Consider the following 27,788-nt stretch of genomic DNA (forward strand, 5'->3'; position numbering starts at 1 on the left):
TTTGAGTGTCTCTGTATCTTTGCCAGCTCCTGGAAACAAAGCTCCTATGAGTCAGTTTGAAAGGCTGATACTGGTTCCTGGCTTTTAGTAGGAAACGGAAAGAGGGGAAATTTTCCCTTCCTTTAGAGAGTTCACTCTGCTTACTCCTCCTTATTGGGCATTTCTATTCTGACTCCATTATCTGGGCCCCAAGCCTCCATGTTGCCCACACACACCACCTTCATTTTGTAGCTGCTCTTGGGAAAACAAGGTATTAACTACAAGGCAACCTCCAACTTCCTGTTCTCCTCCCCCGCCCCCCATCCGGATAAATAGATCTGCAGAATTAAGCTCTAAATTCCAGGAAGCTTTCGGTACAGCACTGAACAAATGAGGAAGGTCCTGTAATTAAAGACTAAGTGCCGCCACAGAAAACACATCTCTGTCCCCAAGGAGTTTAGGATCAAGCTTCCGTTAGGTTGCAGACCCTGGTTCTATATCCTGGGGCTGAAACAGTGAACTCAGGCGAGGTTTCTGTTTTCCTTTGACTTCTAACTGAACTAAGAGTTCCATTGCTTCAAAAACTAAGACACGGGAAGTCACTAGCCTGATTTCTGAGTGCTCAGCCCCTATTATCTGTTGAGAATCAGAATCTTTTTATCCATTTCTGTTTGGTTAGTAGTAAGCGCGGGTCGCGGAGACCTCCAGCAGTCACCCTCCGTCCTGTGGCTGGCTCCGGCCGGGTGCCTGGGGAGTCTTGTCCCTTCTACAGACTGAGAAGCCGCAGCTAGCTAATGGCAGTCAGACCCACTTCTCCTCTCTCGGCTGAGAGATCTTTTCTCAGGACTGGCGGCCAATATGGGTCTCGGAGGGCGGCAAGGTCGGTCGTGGATAAAAATCGGAGGCTGTAAGAACCTGTCCAGACATGCGGGAGAAAACGCCAGCGCCAATGAGAGAGTTCCTTATTCCTAGCCTTCTAGAAAGGTCTTTCTCAAGTTTTGCTTTTCCATGGCTTCAACGGTCCATCATAAACCCAGCTCTTCTCTTTCGCGGACTAAGACATTTTTCCTGAAGGATTTTCTTTTCCATCGACCGGGGCATGGAAAATAAGGAAGTACTGGAGCTGAAGGAGGACTGGGAAGGGACATGAAACGAAATCCAGCCCGTCCCCTTTCCTAGCCAGCATGCTTTCATCCCATCCTTGCATTGCCGGACCGAAACAGAAACACGACTGAACTAAAACGCGGAGCCACCGGGAAGTCATTTGAGAACCACCTCCAGGGCTCGGTCGTCACCGGAAGTGACTGCAAAACCTGCCCTGCATTGTCCCGCCCTCCAGTTGCGCTACCAGTAGGCGACCGGGCCGCCGTACTTCCTGTCCCCGGAGCCGTAGTCTGCAACCCCTCTTACTCCTCTCCTATTGGCTGCCATAGGGACGCGCTGTGATTTCCTATTGGTCGCGTCTGTCCTCTGGCGCCAAGCCTCCTCCCTCCGGGTACTGTCTGGTCTCCGGGTGCCGGATAGGTTACAGGCTGAGAGGGCGTCTGCCCACTGGACCAGTGAGCGGCGTGCAGAGTGAGGGCGGCGGCTGCGTGGTAAGGCCGGGCGGAACTCCGTGTGGCCATTGGCCAGGGCGGGTAGAGGCTAGCGATACGATTGGTTGGGGAGAAGGGACCGTGGTGGGGTTCGAGCTGCGCGGCCTCAGCAGCTGCGGGAGACGGAAGTGGTGAGAGCGCGGCTTTGGAGGGTCGGGCGGACGCCGCCTGGGTGAGTCACTGTACCCCGTGCACTGCCAGCCTGGGAACCACAACGACCAAGTCCTGCCCGGCCCTCACCGGCTCTCCCGAGTCCCGCCCTCTGTCATTTGGGGCTCCGCCTCCGAGCCCCTAGCCCCGCCCCTGCAACCTGGGCACCTGGGCTCTGCTGCCAGCCTGGCCCGTCCCCCCTACCCCAAGACCAGACTCCCTAACTGAGGGAAGCCGGGGCCTCCTAGGCCTGGTCCTTGTCGCTTCCTTCCTCTCTCCGTGTCTCAGGCTGCGTGCCAGTGAGCCGTGAGGCAGCACCTCCGGCTGGCCGCTTGCGGGCTCCCCCGTGAGGGAGGGAAGGTTGGTAGGATCACAATGGAGGCTTTAATCGCTGTAGCCTCCTGTGGCACTCTGCTGCACACCCCCCCTGAGCATACCAAACATGAAGGAGTGTCAGTGAAGCTCGGGCCTGGCTCCCCAAGGGGAGCTAGGAGGCCTTGACTTGAAATACTTGTTAATTCGACCCATTTGACAGATCTTGACTCCCTGGCCGGGCTGGTCCGATTCTGTTCCCATTGTGCGGTCTTCTCCCTAAAACCTTCATCTACTTGGTCTCAAGTATGCTCAGCAGGACCGGGCCAACCCTGCTGCTGTTTTATCACTCGTTTGTGGTCCTCTCTTGTCCTCTGCTCTGGACTCTGCCCCCAATAACAGGTCAGGTGGGTGCTACTCCTAGACTCAGAGACTGGCCGGACAGCCCTGTGGATTCATGCCCCTACCAGGGCCAAAAGTGAGTCCCAGTTGCGCGCAGTCTTTGGCTCTTCGGAGTTGGCATTTCTTCTCCTTTGTCAAGAGCAGGGTTTGGAGTGCTCTGCTTCTGGGTGTGGAATCAGAACGATTGAGTTCTGCTGAGCAAACGGGGATGGTACTTAATTCCTGCTCCTGATCTTCAGTGGTGGACTTGACGGCGCGCGGGATCCACTTGTTGCTTCCCCCTTTGCCTGATTGGTGGGTGTGGTGGCTTGTTGAGAGTCTGGGTCCTCTGTGACAGAGGAAAATGAGTTGTAGGGAAGTTCAGGGGTAAACCTGTGACATTTGGTGGTTCCATGGCGATGTTAATGGTGCACTTTACTCTTGTGTTCTCTTTAGTGACAAGCAGGCAGCCAGGACCCTCGCCAAGGTAGAATGGTGAGTACTCGTATTTCCTCATACCACTGTGTAGAATCTTGAGTCTGTCCCTGGGAAGCTGTCTACCCTAGGAAGCTGTCCCACCTCTGTGGAGCCTGGTGTTCCAGGGTACTCTGTTCACTTCCTGAGCAGGTTCATCCGACCTGATAAATCGTTTCTTTCTTTCTTTTTTTTCCCTTTCTTTCTTTCTGTTTTCTTTTGGTGGTGGGTGTTGTTTTGAGACAGATTCTTGCTACAAAGCCTTGGCTAGCCTGGTACTAGAAATGTAGCCCATGCTGGCCTTGAACTTGTGGCAACCCTTCTGCCTCTGTCTCCTAAAGTGCTAGGATTACCAGTGGATGCAGTGTTGGGCCTTGCACATGGTAGGCAAGTACTCCAATACTGAGTTGTGTATCTAGTTTATGGTTTCCTAGGATTGAAAAAAAAAAATCAGTCAGTATACAGCACTGGGCTCAGCCACTTACAGTTTCTCTCTGTACGTGTCATGTCATGCCTTCCTTGTGCTCATAAACTACTCTATCTCCTCTGGCTTTTCCCGGGTCCCTGGTTAAAACTCTCCATATTGCTGTCTTAAAACAGCAACAACAACAACACCCAAGTTTTTCTTACCTTAAGATTCCTGAACTTCTGGGCATGGTGGCACAGGCTTTTAATCCCAGCACTTGGAGGCAGAGGCGGGTGAATCCGCCTGTGAATTCAAGGTCAGCCAGGTCTATGTAGTGAGTTCCAGGACTATCTAGAAAGACCCCCATGTCTTTAAAAAAAATATCAGATCCCTGGTGAGTCTCATATTGTTAGCTCTGTGCTAAAGTGACTCCACCCAAATTGTAGGCCTTACCCAGGTCCCAGGTCCCCCCCTCTCCCCAGAGCTAGGACTCCACCATTAAGATGAGGAAGAGGAGCCAGGCGTTGGCGCACGCCTTTAATCCCAGCACCCAGGAGGCAGAACCAGGCAGATCTCTGTGAGTTTGAGGCCAGCCTGGGCTATAGAGTGAGTTCCAGGAAAGGCGCAAAGCTTCATAGAGAAACCCTGTCTTGAAACCGCCCCCCCCAAAAAAAAAAAGATGAGGAAGAGGTGTGGGCAGCCTTTTCCAGACAAGACTCGCCCTTGGACTGCATCTCTTCAGTTCCCTTCAGGGGTCACAGCCCAGGCTCTTTTCAGAAAGCCTACCACTAATCCTGCTCTCACAACTGGTAGCTCACCTCCTTTTTCCATCTGGTGGTACACCGAAGAGTATGTGCTCCAGGGTTGGCCTCGTCTACTTAACCGAGCGCCACTAACTATTTAATACCTTAAGTGAAGTTCACGCCTTCCCTTAAGCCTAAAGACTCACCAGTGAAACGGGATGGAGGTTTATTTCTTGGAGAGTTAGGGTAATGTTTGATACTGCTGGGCATTATTGTAAGTACTTAATAAAAATGTCAGGTTTTTGTATTCATCCCGGGGGCCCCCCAAACAAAGACCTGGTTTCTGAAAGTTACCAGGTACGGGAAGTTCAGGAGTTCTAGTGAGCTCCTCCCGTCCGTTCCTTTTGGAAACATTTAGCCCTTATCACTCACTACTCCCTTTTCTTTGGCTCACTACCCAACTCCATTCAATCTCCCTACTCCTGGGTTTGGAGCTTCGTTTTCCTTATAGTTTCAGTGGTCCATTATCCCAGTTCTTCTCTCAGACTAAGGAGTTCTTCCAGAAGGATTTTCTTTTCCATCGCCCAGGATATGGGAATCAAAGGAGAGGTGGAACCATAGGGGAAGGGCCGGGGAGGGCCGTGAAATAAAAAGGGGTTTTCCTTACAGAAATGTGGAATGACCACTAAGATAACACCAGACCAACATTCTTTTTAGAGGATCAGAGTGTAGTGTAAGCAGGGTAGTGGAGGAGGCCAATGAACCAAGCATAGGTGGGCGGTGGTTTCGGAGGGAGAGAAGGCAGGCTTGGGCTGTCAAGAACGTGGGGTGAGCTCCATCTTGGGATCCGCGCCCGGCCAGCGTAGAGGGAGCTCCGGGAGAATAGGAGAGGGTGGGAAATGTATGACAAGAAGGGTGTAGGGTAGCACACCTGGAAAAATGGGAAATGAGAAGGTGTGGGCGGACTTGCTTCCCCTTTCTGAGCAATCCCAGGGCCGTCCCTCGGCCCGTTCTAGAATGTCCCTAGAAGTCCGGGGGAGGGGGAGATTGTCACCCCCCCGCCCCTCCCCCGGGGGTCGGGGGGGGGCAGGGGGCGGGAGGAGCCAGGGCGGCGGGCGGGGCCCCGAGAGCGGCTCCGCCTCCGCCTCCACCTCCCCGGCGGCGTCCTGGGCGCTCCTGTAGTCCTGGGCGCTCCTGTCGCGGGGCTCCCCTCCCTTCCGCGCTCTTGCCGGAGGGCGGAGCCGGGCCCGCTCCATTGTGGAGAGGAGGGGAGAGGCGCGGGAGCAGAGGCTGGGTCCTGGCGCCAGGGCGCTCGCTTCTGGCGGCGGCTGCATCAGGCGGGCCCCGCAGCCGGGATGCAGCGGGCGCCCAGGGCTGGCGGGCAGCGCAGCGGCTCCGGGGACATGTGCGCTGGCCCAGACAGCCCGCGACCATGAGCCTGACCGCCCGCGTCTCCTGCTCCATGCTTAGCTGCTTTGTAAGTGCCAGGCCTGTCCTGCAAGGGCCTGGGGCGGGGGTTGGGAAGGGGGGGCTCTCAGTGCATGCTGTACCCACAGCCCCGCCCAAGGACCCCGGCACGACCTCAAACCTTAGGGGCAGGGGAGACAGCTTAGCTCTTTTCTCTCTCAGACTTGCTTCAAGGAAGCGGGTACTGGGGATTGTAGAAGGCCGGGGATGAAAATTCTGTGATTCCTTGTGGCTCTGCAGCCACTGCCCTTGACTGCAGATTTTCAGGCCCCGCCCTGCAGGGGTACATCCCATTACCTCCTCCTCTCCATCTTGGTCCCACCCGCTGCATCCTTGCTTGGGGATGTGGGATGTGTCTAGTAGGCTGTGTGGGATGTTAGGGGGCTGACCAAGAGGAGCTTCGATGTTTGTGAGCTGTCTCGGGCTCTCCAGTCCCCTCCCCCACTCCATCGTTCACCTGACATGCCAGTCTCTTCTCCTTGACTGTCCCCCAGACAGCCTCTTTTCTCCATCTTCTCTGCCTCTGCAGGGTTCCGTATCTCTGAATCATTCCCAGGCTTCCCCTCCTCCCCTCTGGCTAATGCTCCTTCCCAGCTTCCCCCATCTGTCCTCTCAGATGTCGTCCCCCCCCCCCCCAGGTGTCTGCCAGGCCTCCTCTCTCCCCTGGCTGTCCTTGGGTCTCCTGCTTCCTCTCTGAGCGTGGATTCCCTCATTTCCTCCCCCTTGGTAGTTGGGAGCAGAGTGACTTCTACTTGCTGTGGGTATTCTTTAGGGATTCCCCTCGGATCAGCAGGTAGTAGGGGGCTTGTCAGGAGCGTGAGCCCAATGGGAAGACAAGCTCAGCTCCAAAACACATCTTTCTTTTTGAAGGCATTCACAAAGGCCCTCTAGAGGCATGGGACTGAATCCCCCCCAACCTCCTCCTCTTTGTCTCCACCCACCAGGTTGATGTTGAATGGCTGGAGGGCCTGATTTCCTTTCTCTCCCTAGCCAGCTACATACCTGGCTCCTGTTCCTCAGGTGTCTTTCCCGGACCGTTCCTGTTCCTGTCTTATTCAGACATGAGTATTTAATTCCCTTCCCTCACAGTTTTTGCAATGTTGGTTCTAAGAAGTCTAACCAGTACAGATCCCCAGCTCTTCCTTGGCTAACTTCCTGTTTCCCTGAGCACCCCTCTTTGTCATCCTGCCTCTAGCCAAGACAGCTCCTTCTCTCCTCTGGGAACCAGAGCCTTTCAGTATGTGGTGAGGAGGGTGTCTCTGGGTTGGTAGAGGAAGAGAGTGAATGAGGCTGGGGAGCCAGGTGGGGTCTGACAACTCAAGGTTAATGGCCTCCCTGCAGGGTGAGGAGGGCCCCCCCAGCCTGGAGTACATCCAAGCCAAGGATCTGTTCCCCCCCAAGGAACTTGTAAAGGAGGAGGAGAATCTTCAGGTAAGGAGGAATTGGAGGCTCAGGGTGGGAGGGGTCTCCTGCCCTATTAGTGCTCTGGACTCCTGAATCTTTAGAGGGTCTCCCTGAGCTCTGGCTTCCTCTCCTAGGCCTCCGAAGGGAGTGGGTGTGTGTGTTTGTCAGCCTGTGCATTTGTGGAGCCTTTGGCCTTAGGGAAGGAGAGGCAGCTGATGACCTGACCTCTGACTCTCCTTCCTTATCCACCTTTTTCTGAGAGGAAAAACAGGGAGAGACTGGCTTCTGGCTGAGGGCTTCTCTGACCTTTGACAGGTACCCTTTACAGTGCTCCAGGGTGAGGGAGTGGAATTCTTGGGCCGGGCAGCTGATGCCCTCATTGCCATCTCCAACTACCGGCTGCATATCAAGTTCAAAGACTCTGTCATCAACGTGAGTTCTTGTCTTGTCTTCCTCGTTCCAAAGCCAGAACCTCATTATGCTTCCAAGTGGTATTGTTCCAATCCTCTACCTGATCATGTCTCTAAAAAACAGTTGGGATTCCCTTCTTGTTGGCTTTGGTCTTCTTGCTTCATTCCTCTGTGGACAAGTTTGTCTGTCTGTCTCCCTTTCTTTCTATTATCCTGTTGGGCCCCACTTTCTTTGAAGATTTATTTTTATCTTATGTTGATTTGTGAGTACCTGCGTGTATGTATGTATATGCACCATGTGCGTGCCTAGTGCCTTAGGAGGCCAGATGAGGGCATCGACCTGGAGTTAGGGGAGCTTGTGAGCAACTGTGTGGGTGCTGAGAACCGAACCCAGGTCCTCTGCCAGAGTGGCGAGTACTGCTGCTAACCGTTGAATTACCTCTCCAGCTCCCTGTGCAGGCTTTCCGAGGAGTGTGGTCACGGTGGCATTATTAGAAGAGCAGAGACTTTGGAACCAGGCAGATTTGGCCTTATCTTGCTCTTCCACTTCTGTGTCACCTTGGACAGGGATGATGTCCTCCTTATTGAATCAAACCACCCGCCTTCCGTGTTATTTGGTATTAACTGGTTCCATGTGTAAAGCACCTGGCATCGTTACCAGGCCCCCCCTCAGCAGATGCTAACTCCCTTCTCTCCATTGGTGCATCACCTTCCAGGCCAGGGTGTATCTGAACCTCAGTCTGCTCCCCCACTGCAGGTGCCCCTCCGGATGATTGACAGTGTGGAGAGTCGGGATATGTTCCAGTTGCACATTGCCTGCAAGGACTCCAAAGTGGTGAGGTGAGCACAATGGGGCCTCGTTCACGTTCTCTGACCCAATCTTGGGCAGACCTCTCTCCTGCAGTGTACCTTTGGAGCAAGAGAGGAAAGATACACCATTCCCTTTGCCAATTGAAGGAAAAAGTAATAGTTCTGTGCTCTGTTCTTAGTTGGAAGGTCAGCTTGCTAACCCATTCTGTCTTGACCTGAAATAAAATGGGGATGTCATTTAGCTGATGGAGCCATTGTGAGCATTACTTGAGGTAATGCGCGTGAGTGCCTGGGTCAGAGTCTGGCGCAGAGCTCTCATGTAAGGAATGTAAGTTTGTTGAGCAGTCTGTGCCACACAGTTCAGGTGCTGCAGACACATCGAAGCACTCACACATGTTCTGCCCTAAAGATCTTATATTCTAGGGGGAGGCACTAACAATAAATAGTGAAATGCTTTAAATAAGGCTGAGTGTAAAATTAAAAATAAAATCAAGGAGGGCTTTAGCAGGTTATAGCTTTAAACAAGTGACTGGAGAAAGTTGCATAGATAATGCATGTTTGCGTCAGGAGCTGAGGAAAGTGACCGAGCAGGTATTTGAGAGAAAGGTGTGCCAAAGGGCAAGTTGAGTGCAAAGGTTCTGAAGTGGGTGCGTACCTGTGCCTGCGCATCGGAAGAATGGCGTGGTGCTAGTGTGGCTGTAAGGAGTGTGTATGGGGGAGGGTAGCGGGATATAAGGCTCCAAAGCAACGGGCAGGGCTTGCAGTGACTGGTGTCGGCTTTGACTTTGAGGACACTGAGAAATCCTTGGAGGGTGTTGAGCAAAGGAGCCATGTGATTTATGGGCTCTCTCTGGCTCTTCCGTTGAAGCCTAGTAGAAGAAAATGGAGACAAAGCCAAGGCTGCGGCTGCGGGACTAGTTAGGAAGCAGTTATAGCTGATGATGAGAGGCGATGGTGCCCTGCCTAGGGTCGAGAAGTGGTCAGGTGCTGGCTGTGCCCTGAAGGGTGAGATGACAGGACTTGCTGCTGTAAGTAGGCTGTGAGAGGGAGGTGCTGGTCCAGTGTTGAGAAGAGGGCCTGCCCGTGTACTGAGGCCTCTGGCAGACTCAGTATGGAGTCCTTACTGTTCTTTCCCTTTATGAAAACCAGAGTTGCTTACGGCAAACTTAGCGGCAAACTTAGCGTGAAGGTGTGCTGCTCGGAACCTCTACTCCATACTCCAGGCACGTGAGGAGTCAAAAGAGGAGAGGCTGTGGCGCAGAGTAGGCTGGGGAGGCTTCCAGGAAGAGGTGGGACTAAAGCTCTTTAAAATTTCGGGAGGGTGTGGCTAGGCAGAGGAGGCATTATGAAGCTGAGGAGAAAGAGCAAGGAGATAGGAATGCTGAGAGCGGTGCTTGTGCCTCCTGGGGAGGTGACTCTGGCTGGTAGGGTGACCCTAAGCTTTGCAGGAGACCTGGTGAGGCCTCGTCAGAGGGAACGAGCGTGTCTAAACGGAGCTTGTGGGAAGGGAATTGGTGAGAGACAACTGCTCTTAGGTGGCCAGTGTCTACCCAGGGTCCGGGTCCCTCACCTGTGCCACGCAGCCTCCTTTCCTCACAGTCTTTGTGGCCATGTTTCTGACTCGGTCCCATGGCGGGTCTACCCCTTGCCTCATCCGAGCCTGTGGCTTCTTGCCTGGCAGGTGCCACTTCTCCACTTTCAAGCAGTGCCAAGAGTGGCTCTCAAGGCTAAGCCGGGCCACAGCAAGACCTGCCAAGCCCGAGGATCTCTTTGCCTTTGCCTACCATGCCTGGTGCCTGGGGCTGACTGAGGAGGACCAGCACACCCACCTGTGTCAGCCAGGTGAGGCCAGGCCGTTTGCTCGGGGGATCTGCTGCTTAGCCCACGATTCTCATCCTGCCTCCACCCAGGGACTTTGGTGCTCTGGGAAGCTGACAGGCTGGGGGATGTGTTGCAGGAGAGCACATCCGATGTCGGCAGGAGGCAGAGCTCGCCAGGATGGGTTTTGACCTGCAGAACGTCTGGAGAGTCTCGCATATCAACAGCAATTACAAGTGAGGGTGCGGGGCTTGGGTCTAAAACACAGTCTATCCCCGAACTTTCTCTGTGTTTAGATTAAATGTGGTGGGTATAGCTAGCTTCTAGGTCCATGAGGGAGGAGGGTGTAAATTGTCCCTGTTGTCTCAAAGCCACCCCCTGGGATCGTTATCCCAGATTTAGATCAAGACACCCTCCCCCATCTTTCCTCAGGCTGTGCTCTAGTTACCCCCAGAAGCTGCTGGTTCCTGTGTGGATCACTGATAAAGAGCTGGAGAATGTGGCTTCTTTCCGATCTTGGAAACGCATCCCTGTTGTCGTGTACAGGTGAGGCCGTGTGGAGTAGGAAGGATGACCACTTTTTATGCAGCTAGAAATCAAAACCTGTGGTTTGCCAGCTGTGGTGGCTCACTTACTCCTTTAATCTCAGCACTCAAGAGGCAGAGGCAGGGTGATCTCTGAGTTTGAGGCCAGCCTGCCTGGTCTACAAATCGAGTTTCAGTACAGACAGGGTTGTTAAACAGAGAACTCCTACCTTAAAAAGCCAAAAGGAGAAAAAAAAGATAGGTTTGGGGCAGTCAGTGGAGAGGAATTGGCCCCTTGTAGGGAAATGACTGAAGTTATTTTAAAATAAGACTTCAGGGCCAGAGAGGTGGCTCAGTGGTTAAGAGCACTTGCTTTTGCAGAGGACCTGGGTTCAATTCTCAGCACCCACAGCAGGTTACAACCGTCAGTAGCTCCAGGGGATGTGACACCCTCTTCTGGCTTCCACAGGCACACACATGGTACATATACATATGTTCCTATAAAACACTGATAAATATAAAAACAAACAAAAACAACTAGGCGGTGAAGGCGCACGCCTTTGATATCAGCACTCGGGAGGCAGAGGCAGGCGGATCTCTGTGAGTTCAAGTCCAGCCTTGTCTACAGAGCAAGTTCCAGGACAGCCAGGGCTGTTGCAGAATAACCTTGTCTTGAAAAGCAAGAAAAACAAACAAAAAAGCCAGAAATCTTTTTTAAAAAAGAACCTTAGGTACAATCTCAGATTTTTTTTCCCTATAAGATGAAGCTTTAGGGAAACTGTTTTTTGTTTGTTGGTTTGGAGATTTTTCTTTTCCCTTAGTGTACTGTGTAAACTACTGTATTTACTAAGAGGTTGGCAGCTGGCCTGAAGACTAAATCAAGCCTGTATTTTATTTTATGAGGTTAGGGTTTTTCTTTTTTTAAAGACACAGTCTCACTAGGTGTCCAGGTGCCCTTCTGCCAGCCATTCTCTTGCCTCTCCAGAGTGCTGGAGTTACAGGCATGTGTCAGCATATCCTGTTTGGGGGATATTTATTAATACATGGCAGAAGTTGGTTATGACTGACAAAGTCAGAAATTTTGGCTGCTTCTTTAGTGGAAAGTTGGCCAATTTCTTTTTTTTTTGGAGCTGAGGATCGAACCCAGGGCCTGAGCTAAATCATTTCTATGTCAAAATGTAAGTAAATAAGCTTTGTATGATGACACACATTTTTAATCCCAGCACTCTGGAGGCAGAGGCAGGTGGATCACTGTGAATTTGAAGCTAGCTTGGTCTACCTTGGCAGGGCAACATAATGAGATCCTGTCTCAACAAATTTAAATAGACTGAGATAGGTAGTAACCATGAGGTTTAGATGAGTCAAGGTCACAATGGGAATATGGGAGCCAGTTCAGAAAATGTGCTCGAGAGATATCAAGGCTTTTGGTTGCTGTTTTCATGACCTGGATATGCTGGTAGCCCGTACTGGCTCTGGAGGCCTTGGTCTGGCCCCATGAGGTCTCTGCGGTAAGCTTCTGGAGGCTTGGAATACCAAGGGCATTATGGTTTTTTCTCTTTTGTCAGACACCTGCGCAACGGGGCTGCCATTGCCCGCTGCAGCCAGCCTGAGATCAGCTGGTGGGGCTGGCGCAATGCTGATGATGAATACCTGGTCACGTCCATTGCCAAAGCCTGCGCCTTAGACCCAGGGACAAGGGCCAGTGGGGCTTCCCTCAGCACTGGAACTAATGATACCAGTGAGGCATGTGACACTGATTTCGGTAAGGCGTGGCTGATACTAGTCCCCCAGCGATAGGCCCCTTCTAGCCTCTGGCTCCCAGAATGTCCCCAGTGAAACCATGGGAGAAGGATGCCAAAAAAACAGAGTGCCTGGGTCCCTGCCTTTTGGGGGTTGGAGGTCTGAGGGGTCTGAAAAGGCTGTTCCTTTCTTCTGGACTGGATGACACTGAGTGGCTGGCTGAGTCTGAGTCTTCCTCCTATTGTGTACTTAGATTCTTCTCTGACTGCGTGCTCTGGGGTGGAGAGCACAGCTGCTCCTCAGAAACTTCTGATCCTGGATGCACGGTCCTACACAGCAGCCGTGGCTAACCGGGCCAAGGGTGGAGGCTGTGAATGTGAAGGTATTGTGATCACTTAGTGTCTGCACTCACTGCCCTGGGGCAGCTTTGGTGAGGAGAGGGTTGAGGATAACTTGTGTATTTGAAAGAATCAAATAGATGTGCTTGGATCCAGGGCTCTGCCACTTACTAGCCATGATTGTAAAGTATAAGTTACCTCCTAAGTTTTATTTCCTCATCTGTAAAATCAGGATGATTCACACCTTGAAATCATCACACTCTGAAAGATTGTCAGAATGATTAGCTCTTAGAGAAGATTGTTGTTGGCTCAGAGTAGCTACCATTTGTTGAGAATATTGTTATCCCTAGTGCTGCTGCTCCTGCTGCTGTCAACATTACAGTTACTGTCTGAGTATCCAGAGCAATCCAGAGTGGAAGAGTATGTTTACTGTGTTGCCATTCTGGAGTGTTCTGTCCTGCCTGGGGAGCTCTGTGCCCTGGGACTGGCTCTTGTCTTGAGTAGCTCTTTCCAGGACAGATTTGTATGCTCCACTTTCCTCTCCTGTCTGCAGAGTACTACCCTAACTGTGAGGTTGTGTTTATGGGAATGGCCAACATCCATGCCATCCGGAACAGCTTCCAGTACCTTCGGGCCGTGTGTAGCCAGATGCCAGATCCCAGCAAGTAGGTGCTCCCTTTGAGAGTCCGTCACCCTTCCGGTCTCGTGCCTTGGCCAGTACTGCACATCCTTAGGGGTCAGATGGGGAGATGGCAAGTGTGAAATTACATGGACTTCAGTGTCTGAGCAGGGCTGGGTCGGTGCACCACCCCCAAGAACACTCCTTCCACTGCCTGGTCATAGGCCCTTGGATTCTTCTCTCCTAGATCATTGTCCTACCAAACAAAATAGAGAACTGGGAGAGACGTGGCTAAGTGACCATGTGACAGTTCGCAGTTCCTCTTTTGAGCCTAAGAAGCTCTCACCTCTGTGTGTCTCATTTCCTTATCTTTCTGCCAAATATCTCTTGGCAGAAAGGTCACGAGTTAGACTTCTTGGTTTTAGCCCTCGATGGGGCTTTTGTTGGGTAGAGCTGGCTGAGGAGGCAGAGACATTGTGGTAGCCCCCAACCCTTAGTGATTCCATTTCTCTCTGCTCTTGCACAGCTGGTTGTCGGCACTGGAGAGTACCAAATGGCTGCAGCACTTGTCAGTGATGCTAAAAGCAGCTGTGTTGGTAGCTAATACAGTAGATCGGGAAGGCCGACCTGTGCTGGTGCACTGCTCTGACGGCTGGGACCGTACGCCACAGATTGTAGCCCTGGCCAAAATATTGCTGGACCCATATTACAGGACCCTGGAGGTACTGAGAAGGGATTGGGAAGAACAAAGGAAGTGAGGGAAGAGGGATGGGGTCAGGCTTTCTGGGCATGTATTGGGAATGTTTCAGTAGAGGATGCTGGTGCCTCTGAGTCCTCTTCCAGGGTTGGACTTGTTTGTGGCTGCCAGCCCCCAGCTCCCAGCTTTGGACAGTCTCCTGGGAAGCTGGACCCTAGCCCTTCCAGAGTTGCCTTGTGCTGAGACTGGCCATTTTACAGGGCTTCCAAGTGTTGGTGGAGTCTGATTGGCTGGATTTTGGGCACAAATTTGGAGATCGCTGTGGCCATCAGGAAAATGCAGAGGACCAAAATGAACAATGTCCTGTGTTCCTCCAGTGGCTTGATTCTGTTCATCAGCTGCTCAAGCAGTTCCCTTGCCTGTTTGAATTCAATGAAGCATTCCTGGTAAGTCCTAAAGCCTGTGGCCAGGGTTGGAGAATGGTATCCTGAGGCCCTCGGGTTCACGTTGTCTGGGTTTCCTAGGTAAAACTGGTACAGCACACATACTCCTGTCTCTATGGCACATTCCTGGCCAACAACCCCTGTGAGCGAGAGAAGCGCAACATCTATAAGCGGACATGCTCTGTGTGGGCACTCCTGCGAGCTGGCAACAAGAACTTTCACAACTTCCTCTACACACCTGGTTCAGACATGGTAAGGCAGAGCCCTTTTCCTGCTTGAAGTCCTGGAGGGAGAGGAGAGGAGGCGGAGTCAGTGGAAAGAAATGCAGAGCCAGATGTTCAGGGAAGGACAACACAAGGGCTCTTACAAAACACTTGGCTGCTTCCCTAGGTCCTTCATCCTGTGTGCCATGTCCGGGCCCTGCACCTCTGGACAGCAGTTTATCTGCCTGCATCGTCTCCATGCACACTTGGAGAGGAAAATATGGATCTTTACCTTTCCCCAGTGGCTCAGAGCCAGGAATTTTCTGGCCGATCTCTAGACAGGTGAGAAATCCTTCTTGGTTTCCCCTCTCTTCACAAGGAAAGCAGTAATTGCTTCCTATTCTATTTCACCTCAAAGCTTCTTTTTCTTTCTTTCTTTTCTTTTTTTCTAGACAGGGTTTCTTTGTGTACCCTTGGCTGTTCTAGAACTAGCTCTGTAGGCTGGCCTCGAACTCAGGAGATCCACCTGCCTGCCTGCCTCTGCCTCCCGAGTGCTGGGATTAAAGACGTGCACCACCGCCACTTGGCTACCTCAAAGTTTCTTATTTGTTTGTGTAAGTTTATTTATTGGTGTGTGTATGCTTGCACATGTGAATGCATGCATGTGGAGGTCAGAGGACAACTTCCAGGAGTTGGTTCTCTCCTTCCACTCATTGCTGATGAGGCTCCATGACAAACACCTTTTCCCACTGAGCCACCTCACTGGCCCACGGTCTTTTTAAATGAGTTGTCTATAAACCACTTCCTGAGTCACTTAAGGAAGAAAGCTGCCCCCAGACTCGAGGCTGGACTGGAATAGACTGTTCCCAAGGTCCTCATTAAGTTGCTTGCCTTCTTTTTTGGTGCCACTGTCACCTAATGTGACACAGCCAAGCAAGGGAGAATTAAAGAGAAAGGACGAGTCACAAGGGCTTGTGGGAATGCTGCTGATTTTTGTTCGCTGATATGAAGTCTAGGGAAATTATTCTCAGAAGCAACCTTGGCCATATCCAGTATTAACTTGTAGAAGCCTTTCACTCAGAGAAAGAAACAGTGTCCAGCGGCAGATAGACTTTTCTCTCTTAGCAAAAGGCCAGATTTAAAGCAGGACACTAAAGTTCTCTTCTTGCTGAATATTTGGGGGTAAGAGACTTGGGGACTTCTTGAATTACACTAGTAATCCATGTTACACTTTTTTTTCTTTTAAATAATATCAAACATTAAAAGAAAATGAAGTCTCCATCCTGGTTCTTTTCCTCACAGGTGTTAACACTTGTAGGTATATAGCCAGATGTTTATTTCTTTAGACACGTCACACCCTCCTCAGCCCTCAGGTGCAGCAAGCTCTCCTGGCTCTCTAGGAACAGTCTGAAGCAGCCACTCCTGCCTGGGCAGCACATTTGTTTTTAAAAACAACGCCTCGGTTTTTGGTATACTGTGTTACAAGTTGTTCTCGTTCTGTGTCAGGCTGTCATCCCATGACAGCACATATAAAGCTGCCTTGTTGTTTTTATTTCCTTCTTAATATTATTTTTTGTAATGCTGGAAATCAAAACTTGTACACACTAGGCAGATGTTCCACACTTAGTTACATCCCTAGCTTTACTTAATTGTTTTTCGTGGCTTCAGAGTAGTCCCGAGTTAGGAGTTATTTGTGTGCCCTCTCCCCCTCTTTTTGATCATTTCAAGATCATTACAGGGGCCATTTTAGTGAGCATCTGCATGTGTGTACGTTTCGGTAAAACATGCATACTATTCACCATCTAAGCCAGTTTTAAGTCCACAGTTAAACTGGGGGCTGTAGAGAGGATGCTCCTGTTTCTTCCAGAGATCTTCATTTGAGATGGTCTCACTATGTCTTTATACAGTAGAGGCTGCCTTAAACTCCTGGGCCTCCTGCAGCCAGCTCCTAAATGCTGGGATTCCAGGTATGCTCTGAAGTTCATATAGTACAAATTTTGATATCTGACTATTAGCTGAAGCCTTTTGAAGTTAAAGCCTATTGGCTGAATATTATAAACTATAATAAAGAGCTCAGCCATCTTAATTTTTTTATTTTAGGGTCTTTTGAGCTAAGTCCATTGTCATGGAATAGATTTCAGCGGTTTTCCTTTTCCTCAAACTATGAAGAATTTTTTGAAGGGTCCTTTGGGGCTGGTTCACATAGGAAATTTTCATGGAGGGCCAGGCAAGCACCATGGCTGTTTCTGTTCCCCAGATGTGTTTGTTTAGATGGGTTTTCAGTGTGCTGACACTGGCCTCAACCCTTGATGCTTTGCTTTAGTGTCCCCAGGATTTCAGGTGTGCTCCGCTTTGCTGGGCCGTAGGAAGGAAGCATTTGAGCAGACTTAGGTGGACAGATACATGCGCAGAATGAAGGGAATGATGAGTGCAGTAAACGTATGATGGTAGAAAGAGCCAGAGGAGCAGATGTGAGAGGTAGTCTCGAAGACAACAAAAGAATCAAAACTGACTCTGGGCTGGCGGAGGGCGAGAAGGACATTAGTTTTGTTGTTTGAGACAAGGCCTCACTGTGTAGCCCAGGCTGGCCTGGAACTCACAGATCTTCCCGCCTCTGCCTCCTGAGTGTTGGGATTAAAGTCAAAGGAATAGAAACGTAAGTTATTGTAGGCTGTACAATAGTACAATTGTAGGCATTACAGTGCAGAGTTTACTTATACATTAAAAAAATATTTTTATTTTATGTGTATGGATGGTTTACCTACATGCATGTCTGTGTGCTGTGTGCACACCTGGTGTCTGAGGAAGTCCGAAGAGGCCATCAAATCCCCTAGAAATGAAGTTACAGGAGGTAGTAAGCTACAATGTAGGTGAACCAAACCCAGGTTTTCCACAAGAGCAGCAAGTGTTCTTAACCACTGAATCGTCATCAACTGCATTTTTAGTCATTTGTCAGTGGTAATAGGATATGCAATGATTGTGACCTACTAGCAATGGTATATCTGGAGAATTTATCACTGAGCTTGGTAGAGGCACGAGGACTAACCAGCTCTGCTATAGTGTAGTTCATTTATAAAAAAGTCCCTGGAAAAGAGAAATATATTCAGAAATACAATAGAGATATTTTTAGTAGACTGTGGAAATGGTTGAAAGTTGGAAAATAAACGTGTAGAGTGCAGAGGATCCAAAGTCTCAGAGTCAATGGCAGTTTACAAGTCTTAAAGTATAAAGATGAGGAGGGTGTTCATATCACCAGTAGCCGAGGAAGAGTGGAGAAGACACAGCAGTTGCAGAGAGAACAGGGAAGATGGGTTGAAGTGTCGGTTGAGAGCAGAGGAGGTGTCCTACCAGGCAGCCCAAGGTGGGAAGAGTTGGATTTAGAGGACTAACTAATGTAAAGAGTTAGAGGAAATGTTTCTGTAACAGCTCTCCTGACTTCCTTTGCTTGTACCTTTTCCCACGCCAACAGTCTCCCCTGTCTTTCTTCTAAAGTCCAACAAATGGATTTGTACCTAGTTCAAGTTCTGTACTTTCTGTGTGGTCGTCCTTGGCTCAGTGGGCTGGCTTAGCCCGTTTCTCCTCCTACAGTCCTCGGGCAATGTTGTCTATACCAGTGGTTCTCAACCTTCCTAATGCCACGACCTTTGAATACAGTTCCTCATGCTGTGGTGACCCCAGCCATGAACTTATTTTCCTTGCTACTTCATAACTATAATTGTTGCTACTGTTGTCATAATGTAAATACCTGTGTTTTTCCAATGATCTTAGACAACCCTTCAAAAGGGTCATTCAGCCTCGCCCGCCCCCAAAGGGATTGAGACTCACAGGTTGAGAACTGCTGGTCTGTACCATGATTATTGGTTAAACCTTTGGGGCCATCAGCTATGAAGGTTGGCATTGTTAATATTTGAATTTCAAAGGGTGCATGGGAGTCACACTCTTGTATATAGTTGAAAGTTTTTGTATAAAAAAAGCAAGAGGGGCTGCAGAGATGGCTCAGAGGTTAAGAGCACTGACTGCTCTTCCAGAGCTCATGGGTTCAATCCCAAGTACCCACATGACAGCTCACAAAAAATAAAGCAAGAAAAGACAAAGTCAGTTGTAACTTTTTAAAAGTACAGTATGCTGGGCTGGGCTGTAGCTCAGTGGTAGAACATATACACATAAAGGTATGGGTTTAATCCCCAGCTCCACCAATTTTTAAAAAAAGTGTGTGGGGGATGGGTGGCACTACAGTTATCTAGGCCTTACTCTTAGCCATTCTCAATTAGTAGGTTTTGGGTAGACCTTGGAAGCAAGATCTATTGCATGCTGTCATGTACATACAATTATTGACCCCTGCTGACCTCATCTATTCAGTTGGCACCCTGCTAGTGGAAACTTGGTGTGGACTTAAAGTTTATTTGTTCATTTCTTTTTTCTCTCCTTTTTTTTGGAGGGTGGGGGTGGTTTCAAGACAGGATTTCTTTGTGTAGCCTTGGCTGTCCTGCAACTAGCTCTGTAGACCAGGCTAGCCTTGAACTCTGCCTCCTGAGTGCTAGGATTAAAAGTGTGTGCTACCACCACCTAGCTTGTTCATGTCTTAATTTGCTGGGTACTGTGCTAGGTGTTGGGTACTCAAGTGAGACCCAGGCCTGACCTCCAGGCACTTTGGTAGAGGGACATAAACAAGTGACTAGCCAATGAATGCTGTGCTTTAGAGAGCACTGAGCAGCATGCTTTGATAGGGATTATTTGCTCACATCTCACTATGGCTTTCAAATGTAGGCACTTTAATCTTTCTTCACAAATAGGCTCTGAGCTAGATCTCCAGTACCATGTAAAATACCAAGAGCAGAGGTTTGGGTCTTGTGCTTGCAATCCTGGCTCTGGGGACACAAAGACAGGAGGACCCTTGAGGCTTGCTGGTCAGCCAGTCTGGCCAATTGGCAAGCTTCAGGTCCAGTGAGAGACCTTGTCTCAAAATAAGCTAAAAAATGCTTGAGGAAGACTCCCAGTGTTGACACATGCACAATACATGTGCATGCTCACCTGCCACACACAAAATTCACCCCCAAAATAAAATCAAATATAAAAAGTTTCTTATTATAATAAATATCAAAACTAAGTACTTACAATAAGCTATATTGTGACTTGGCTTTTGGAGGATTTTTTTATGTGAGCTGATTATGGCATATGAGAAGAGCCCAGTGAAGTGTCTATTTCTTGGACGTATTCCCTAAATTTTTATTGCTCAAAAGATTTTGCAGTAAAAATCAGGACAACCAGCCAGGCGGTAGTGGCTCACGCCTTTAATCCCAACCCAGCACTCGGGAGGCAGAGGCAGGTGGATCTGTGCAAGTTTGAGGCCAGCCTGGTCTACAGAGTGAGTTCCAGGACAGGCTCCAAAGCTAAACCAAAAAAAATCAAAAAACCACCTCACGACAACCATTCTTGAAAATGCCTGTCACCCATTTGGTGACTAGGAGTGTTTCTTCAGTTCTTTGAGTACCATCTACAAGAAGTTTCTGTGGGGTTCGGAGAATTGGAGGGACACGCTGCTAAGTGTCTGCAGACATCGTGTTGAGAAGTCTGCCTTCTTGATAAGTTTGTGACTAATAATTGTGGTTGGTTGCCTAAATCCTGAAGCCTTGTGGTATCTCTAAGGTCTACCATGAACCTCCTGTGGAGGTGGTACCAAGTGCCCGAGAGGTTAAACTGCCCTTTCTGACAGGTAACCAGTTGTCTGCCGATGGAGCCAGGGAGGTGCTGCCTTGAGGGTTGTTAGGTGTGGTACTGGCTACAGTAGTGTACTCAGTCAGTAGGCTTTGGGGTGTGACTTAGTGATAGAGCTGTGTTTTGCAACACAAAGCCCTAAATTTAGTGTCCAGCACAGATTTTATATGGGGGGTGTCAGCATCACAGGCAGTTGAAACTATCCAAGTGTTTGAGATGGCCCTGGAAGATTGGGTAGGTTGAGAACTTACAAGAGTTGGGGACAGATAAGCACTCTTGAAGATGAGTGTGTGCAGAGAACTTCAGTTATTTATAGTATTAACTGTTTTGTCAAATTGATTCTGATACTACTCTGATGACCTAATTGGAAGGGGTTCCCATTTCCTGACCTGGAGGGTCTGTGTTTGTCGTTCCAGGTTACCGAAAACCAGGTCCATGGATGATCTTCTTTCTGCCTGTGACACGAGCAGTCCCCTCACTCGTACTTCCAGTGACCCTAACCTGAATAACCACTGTCAGGAGGGCAGAGTCAGCCTGGAGCCCTGGCACAGCAGCTCTGAAGGCACAGAGACAGTAGACTCTGGGGTAGGAGGTCCACAGCCGGCTGTGGGGGAAGGGTGCCTTCCTCCTCCTCTGCCCAGCAGCCAGAAAGACTACTTGAGCAGTAAACCTTTCAAGGGTCACAAAAGCTGTTCTCTCAGTTACAAATTACTTAATCCTTCTGTGCCCTGGGAAATGAAGAACAACACCTCAGAGATCAAAGTCCTGGAAGAGGCTAAGGCCCAGGCCGCAGTCCCTCCAGCCCAAGAGGAGCAGAGGACTTCTGATGGCTTAGGGAAGCCACCTGAGCAGTGTCCAGAAAAGGAAGCTGTCAGCACGCTCTCTGATTTTTCCAGCAAGTGTCGGGGAGCCTGTGATTATCCTGAGCCTTCCCAGGATTCCCTCCCAGGTACTCCCCAACAGACCCATCTAGACTCCATGCAGGCTGTGCCCACACGGTGTACTCTAGATCACAGTCAGGGTAGCCTTGGCAACCCCCCAAGTGCTGCCAGCCAAACTCCCCAAGAGCCAAATACTGACCTCCTCAGCCAAGATCTGCCTGGGTCTACGGCAAGCGTCTCCCACCAGGAGCAGCCTAGTTCAGTGCCGGATCTGATCTACAAGAAGGAAGACACTGGCAAGAGAGGAAGTAAGAATGGCCAGATAGTAGAAAATCCTCGCTTTGGAAAGATGCCATTGGAGCTGGCCCGAAAGCCAATTTCTCAGAGCCAGATAAGTGAGTTCTCATTTTTAGGGTCGAACTGGGACAGCTTCCAAGGGATGATGACTTCATTCCCGAGTGGAGAGACCACCCCTCGGCGACTGCTTGCTTACGGCTGTTGCAGCAAGAGGCCGAGCAATAAGCATACTCGAGCTGCGGGGCCCTGCTTTGGGGGCCAGTGGGCTCAGAGAGAAGGGATGAAGTCACCTGTCTGTTCCAGTCATTCCAGTGGACCTTGTATAGGCCCAGGAGGAAAGAAGAGCCGGCTGTGGTTGTCCAGTCATCCAAAGCAGGCCTCCAGCACAAAGCCTTCTCTGCTGAGCTGCCCTTCTCCTGTGCCTCCTCTCTACCTGGATGATGACGGACTGCCCTTTCCCACGGATGTGGTCCAACATAGGCTGCGGCAGATCGAAGCAGGGTACAAGCAAGAGGTAGAGCAGCTCCGTCGACAGGTTCGGGAACTTCAGATGAGGCTAGACATCCGCCACTGCTGCACCCCGCCAGCGGAGCCGCCCATGGACTATGAGGACGACTTTGTGAGTACTCAGCAGCTGCCGCCTGTCCATCCTCCAGTCTATCCATTCAGTGTCGCTTGTTGAGTACTGTCTGTGTGCCCTTCAGGATGAAAGACGAGGAAACACAGTGACGTTCTGAGTGTTGGGATGGGGCAGGCACCAGCTATGATGGAGGTAGAGTGGGGTAAAAGGTCAAGGAAGGCTCCTGAGAAGAGACTGAGCTGAGTGCTAAAGGGTGCGTGCTGTTTAGCAAGATGGCCATGAGAGGGAGAGTGCGTGTCCAGAAGCATGCAGGTGCTAGGTGTCCTGGCTGGTGTGGGCATGGGTGTGTGTGGGCATGGGTGTGTGTGGGCATGGGTGTGTGTGGGCATGGGTGTGTGTGGGCTGGGGTGTGTGTGGGCATGGGTGTGTGTGGGCATGCATGGGTGTGTGTGGGCATGCATGGGTGTGTGTGGGCATGCATGGGTGTGTGTGGGCATGCATGGGTGTGTGTGGGCATGGGGTGTGTGTGGGCTGGGGTGTGTGTGGGCATGGGGTGTGTGTGGGCTGGGTGTGTGTGGGCATGGGTGTGTGTGGGCATGGGTGTGTGTGGGCATGGGGTGTGTGTGGGCATGCATGGGTGTGTGTGGGCTGGGGTGTGTGGGCATGGGTGTGTGGGCATGGGTGTGTGTGGGTGGGGGTGTGTGTGGGCTGGGGTGTGTGGGCATGGGTGTGTGTGGGCATGGGTGTGTGTGGGCTGGGGTGTGTGTGGGCATGGGTGTGTGTGGGCATGGGTGTGTGTGGGCATGGGTGTGTGTGGGCATGGGTGTGTGTGGGCTGGGGTGTGTGTGGGCATGGGTGTGTGTGGGCTGGGTGTGTGTGGGCTGGGGTGTGTGTGGGCATGCATGGGTGTGTGTGGGCTGGGGTGTGTGGGCTGGGTGTGTGGGAATTGGGTGTGTTGGGCAGGGGTGTGTGGGCTGGGGTGTGTGTGGGCATGCAGGGTGTGTGTGGGCATCATGGGTGGTGTGTGGGCATTGGGTGGTGTGTGGGCATGGTGTGTGTGGGCTGGTGTGGTGTGGGATGCATGGGTGTGTGTGGGCTGGGGTGTGTGGTGGGCAGGGGTGTGTGGGGGCATGCTGGGTGTGTGTGGGCTGGGGTGTGTGGGGCATTGGCATGGGTTGTGTGTGGGCTGGGGTGTGTGTGGCATGGTGTGTGTGGGCATGGGTGTGGGGGGGCTGGGGTGTGTGTGGGCATGGGTGTGTGTGGGCATGGGGGTGTGTGTGGGCATGGGGTGTGTGTTGGGCTGGGGTGGGTGGTGTGGGCCTGGGGTGTGTGGGTGGGCATGGGTGTGTGTGGGGCATGCATGGGTGTGTGTGGGCATGGGTGGGTGTGTGGGCTGGGGTGTGGTGTGGGCTGGGGTGTGTGTGGGCTGGGGTGTGTGTGGGCTGGGGTGTGGGGGTGTGTGTACTCCATACACTTTTGCGCTGGGACCTGGAGACAGGTAGTATAAATGCATTGCCCACAATGGAGAACTGAGGATCAGCTTGAGTACCTTTGGATGAGGCAACTGTGACCCAGAGTAGGAGGCTGGTTAGGACATTTTATTGTATTTTTATTTGTTTATTTGAGACAGGGTTCCTCTATGTAGCTCTGGCTGTCCTGGGACTTGCTTTATAGACCAGGCTGGTCTCGATCTCACTGAGATCCGCCTGCCTCTGCCTCCCAAGTGCTAGGATTAAAGGCGTGTGCCACTATTCCTGGCATGGTTGGGACATTTTAAAACAACCCAGGTGAGGGATAAGGAGGACTACCCAGGCTTTACTGCCCTAGCTGTCTTAAATTCTGGCATTGCAGTCCTTAGGGAGCTTCTTGGAACCATCTTGCTCTTGCTGTCTCCATGGATAGTCCCCTTCCATCACTTGAAGTGTTCCCTGTTGTCTGCCGATAGAATAGACAGGACCAGCTGGGCAGTGGTGGCGCACGCTTTTAATCCCAGCACTCAGGAGGCAGAGCCAGGGGATGTACAGAGCGAGATCCAAGACAGGCACCAAAACTACACAGAGAAACCCTGTCTCAAAAAACCAATAAAACAAAAAAACAAAAAAGAATAGACAGGACTAACAGTTTCTTACTGTTCAGGGTAATGTTTTAAATACTCAACCAACTTCTATTTGTAAAGGCCAGATGGTAAATATTTTCAGGTTGTGTGGGCCAAATAGTCTACAAGACAACTATTGTGTGGCCGCAGTAACAAACACAAAAGCAGCCATAGAGAATATGTGATTGAGTGAATATGACTATGTTCCAGTAAAACTTGATTTATGAAAACAGGATAGATTTGGCTTCTGATTTGGCAACACTTAGCTCAGGGTATAACAAGAAGTATGGTCTTTCTACGCTGTGCTCTCACATACTGGTTAACATGATGGTTCTGAGCCAGAATGCTAAGTCAAATATCAGCTTTACCACTTACCAGCTCTAGTTCTCTGTGACTCACTGTCTTTATGACCGCTGAGAGGGGTCAAATCAGTTTATGCATGGTGATAATACACTTCGGACAGTGGCTGACAGTGGTAGGTGCTGGTGCAGAAGGAAGTGATGCTGCTGCCTTTGCCTGTGCTGCAGACGTGTCTAAAGGAGTCGGACAGCAGTGACACTGAAGACTTTGGCTCCGACCACAGTGAAGACTGCCTTTCAGAAGCCAGCTGGGAACCTGTGGATAAGAAGGAAACCGAGGTACATGTAGGCAGATGTGCGGCAGGCTCTTAACGCAAGCCAGTGAGTTACATTTCCCAGAGATGAGGAGGCACTGTGACCTGGGTATCCCCAAGCCCCCACCAATAAGTACCATCCTTGTAGGCAAGTGTGGCCAGTCATAAAGACCGTCCTGGCTATTTTCTCCCTGGCTACTTTCCTAATTGCAATATTGTTCTTCTCCATTTTGGACATGGACCTGGAATTTTCCCTTGTGCTTTCTGGTAGGTAACTCGCTGGGTTCCAGACCATATGGCCTCACATTGCTATAACTGTGACTGTGAATTCTGGTTGGCCAAACGAAGACATCATTGCAGGTAAGTTGGGTTTTTTGTTTTGTTTTGCATTTCATGGTTACTCATAAAGTAGGGTTCTATGTGTAGAAGGAAACTAAATTAATAGAAAATGGAGATATCTTAATATTTTTGTCTACTCCCAGCCTTAATTATTCATGGAAACCATTTTTTAGACTATCATTCATTCTCAGGACACTGATATTTCTGATTAGTTCCTTCCTCTTTGTACTTTGGCAGAAATTGTGGGAACGTATTTTGTGCTGGATGCTGCCACCTTAAGCTGCCCATTCCTGATCAGCAGCTCTATGACCCAGTTCTCGTCTGTAACTCATGTTACGAACATATTCAAGTATCTCGTGCCAGGGAGCTCATGAGCCAACACCTGAAGAAACCCATCGCTACGGCTTCCAGCTGAATGCCAGAGGAGATGATCTGTCCATTTTTAGCAGGTTTGAAGGGAGGATCTGCTTCAGGTGTAGTCTGGAAGGTTCCTTGGTATGGCTCATGAACACAGAGCTCAAAGATACCGTCTTGAGAAATCCTCCTTGGTACCATGTGACTGGAGCAGAGGAATTTGAATTTGGCAGGAGATTTTCTACTGGAGAGACCCTCACTTTGGGGTAATGGTCCTGATCCAGACCCAGAGTCTGGAGGCTTCACACTGAGTTGGTGACTCCAGCTTCTCTCTTGGAGGTCACAAGATGATGATTTCATAAATACTGCCTGGTGCAAAGTGCCCAAACAGCAATAGAAAGGCATAATTACAACCAAACTCCAAGTGATGATGACACCCATCTCTCCTCCACCTTGAAAAGAGCAGATCATAGTATCCAAGATAGGACTTCCCATCCTATTGAGAAGAACTCCACTCTGCCCCTCTGTGCTCTGTGTCTGTGCATGAAGGCTCAGTCTTTTGAGGCACTCCCTCTCGTTGCTTTAGTACTGTCCTCTGTGGAGTTTGGTTCAAAGACTGGTTTGGCAAACGGAGGTTTGGATGTATTTTTTCACCTGGCTCATTGGCCAGCATCAGCAAATATTCAGTTGTCAGAGGGACAGTTGGAAGGATTAAGACGTTTTTTTGGAAACAGGAAAGCTCTGGTGATGTTTAGTTCTTTTGAGCTGTGAAGGCAGTTGTCCCTCTGTTCTGCAGTGGCTGCTCTTGAGTTGCGTGTGCACGGTGAAGAATGAGAAGGGAACAGCAAAACTATCCTTGTGAAATTCTGCTGAGTGTGCCCTACCCTCTGCACCTGACTTTTCCTAGTTGTCCTGGTGCTAACATGGGAGCTACACCTTGATCCTCCCCTGGCATGAAAATAAAGCAAAGGATTTGTTGCTCCACTGCCCACCTCCCCTGTCGTCTTTCCCTTGGCTGCTGCCTCCTCTGGGTCACACTGCTTCTTATCCTGAACACTTGACACCTTGAGGGTAGAATATAGCATTTGGTTTTTACCTCCTAGCATATGCTATTTGGTATGTGAGGGTTTCAGTACAAATGCTGCTGTCTATTTCTGTGCACTTAACAATGGAACCCAAACAGAAAGAAGAAAGCCTTGATACCAAAATTGGGAGTGATGATGTGTCCATTTGGACCAAACCTTTTGTTTTGTTGAATTTTGATTTTGTTTTTCATCTTACTATGTACCAGTGGCACTTAACCAAAAGATACAGTAATATAGCCATGTCCTGTGGTTGGGACAGATACGGTCTCCTTGGCTTACAGTGAAAGCACTAGGACTTCTGTTTTCCTTCCTTCCTTCATGTAGAAAAGATCAGTTGCTTTCTGTTAGAACCACAGCGGTTGTCTTTCTCACCGCTACTGCCATGCTGCTTCCTAGAAAACATTGTTTTCATTCCAAACTAACCAGAAGCTACATTTAGAATGGGAATTACTGGCCTGACCTTTTCTTCAGTTCTGCAGCAAAGCATCTGTGCTCCGTGTGTACGTGCCATGGATGTATTCTAAAAAGTTTTGGCATATGTAGGTCAGCCTAGCAGATTTTTTTTTCTTTCATTTAAATGGAGCCTGAATAATGGAGATTTTGTGTCTGGGAAATCCCTAAGATCAATGAAAGAGTGACAAACTATTTGTCTCTGATACATAAAAATATTTGAAGCATTTTCTCAATCATTAAAACTGACTGCCAGTCAGGAGTGGCTTTTTAATTACCGATTTTCATTACACTTCACTCTGTTTTCAGGGGGATTGGTAACATTCTGGGAGACTGTATCTGTCTACTTTGTGTGACTGTTTTGAGAGACTGTCCCATCAGTGAACAAACTGCATGGCCTTGGAGAGAGATTCTGGGCTTCTGGCTCAGATGTGTTCATCCTTTCAGAGCTGTTGTGGGTGTAAGTGACATGATGTGGCCAAAAATCCAAACTGTGCAGTTGCGTTGTGACAGACATGCAATGTGCTGTAAAATTCAATACAGTTTGAATAAAATCTCTATATTAGTGCTGCTTTGTTGGGTCTTTCTGTTATTTTAGTTCATTGGCGCTGGGATTGAACCTATGGCTTCATGGATAGAGCACTCCACCACTGGACTAGATTCCTAGCCCTTAATTCTAATTCCTAAGACAATATCGTACTCTGAGCTACGGATGACTGTTGTGCACTGAGTCCTTGGTGCTAAAGGCCCAAGGATGAAGGCAAGTTTGAGGCTAGACTGGGCTATATAGCAAAAACAAACTGCTGTACTCATCTGAGTCCTTCTTGTATTTGTGATTGTTGACTACATAAGGGATTTATTCTGTA

General features: G+C 49.9%; 1 protein-coding gene across 5 annotated transcripts; it reads left to right on the top strand.

The window, feature by feature from the left end:
• Positions 1–1,665: 1,665 nt before the first annotated feature.
• Mtmr4 (myotubularin related protein 4) lies at positions 1,666–27,489 on the top strand. 5 transcript variants are annotated; one of them, XM_036195796.1, is made up of 20 exons: positions 1,666–1,746; positions 2,260–2,514; positions 2,874–2,912; positions 6,849–6,938; positions 7,227–7,343; positions 8,079–8,161; positions 9,813–9,973; positions 10,089–10,185; positions 10,382–10,495; positions 12,039–12,235; positions 12,467–12,595; positions 13,105–13,216; positions 13,697–13,892; positions 14,128–14,313; positions 14,392–14,562; positions 14,701–14,855; positions 20,645–22,025; positions 24,609–24,719; positions 24,966–25,054; positions 25,271–27,489. In XM_036195796.1, exons 3-20 carry the CDS (start codon positions 2,910–2,912, stop codon positions 25,446–25,448), a joined length of 3,570 nt encoding a protein of 1,189 aa, XP_036051689.1. In that variant the 5' UTR covers positions 1,666–1,746; positions 2,260–2,514; positions 2,874–2,909; the 3' UTR covers positions 25,449–27,489. The 5 variants fall into 5 exon arrangements, with proteins under 5 accessions (XP_036051689.1, XP_036051687.1, XP_036051688.1 ...); XM_036195794.1 differs by lacking the exon at positions 2,260–2,514; XM_036195795.1 differs by lacking the exon at positions 1,666–1,746 and having other exon boundaries at positions 1,782–2,514.
• Positions 27,490–27,788: the final 299 nt, after the last annotated feature.

The sequence above is a fragment of the Onychomys torridus genome, chromosome 8 (assembly GCF_903995425.1).
Source record: "Onychomys torridus chromosome 8, mOncTor1.1, whole genome shotgun sequence".
NCBI classification, from domain to species: domain Eukaryota; kingdom Metazoa; phylum Chordata; class Mammalia; order Rodentia; family Cricetidae; genus Onychomys; species Onychomys torridus.

Bases quoted from the DNA above. Each gene is read 5' to 3' on its own strand.
- Mtmr4 (XM_036195793.1), top strand. From the start codon at position 5,473: ATGAGCCTGACCGCCCGCGTCTCCTGCTCCATGCTTAGCTGCTTT. The intron at 13,217-13,696 runs GTAGGTGCTCCC...GCTCTTGCACAG, and splicing joins CAGATGCCAGATCCCAGCAA to CTGGTTGTCGGCACTGGAGA. The intron at 14,856-20,644 runs GTGAGAAATCCT...TTGTCGTTCCAG, and splicing joins TCTGGCCGATCTCTAGACAG to GTTACCGAAAACCAGGTCCA.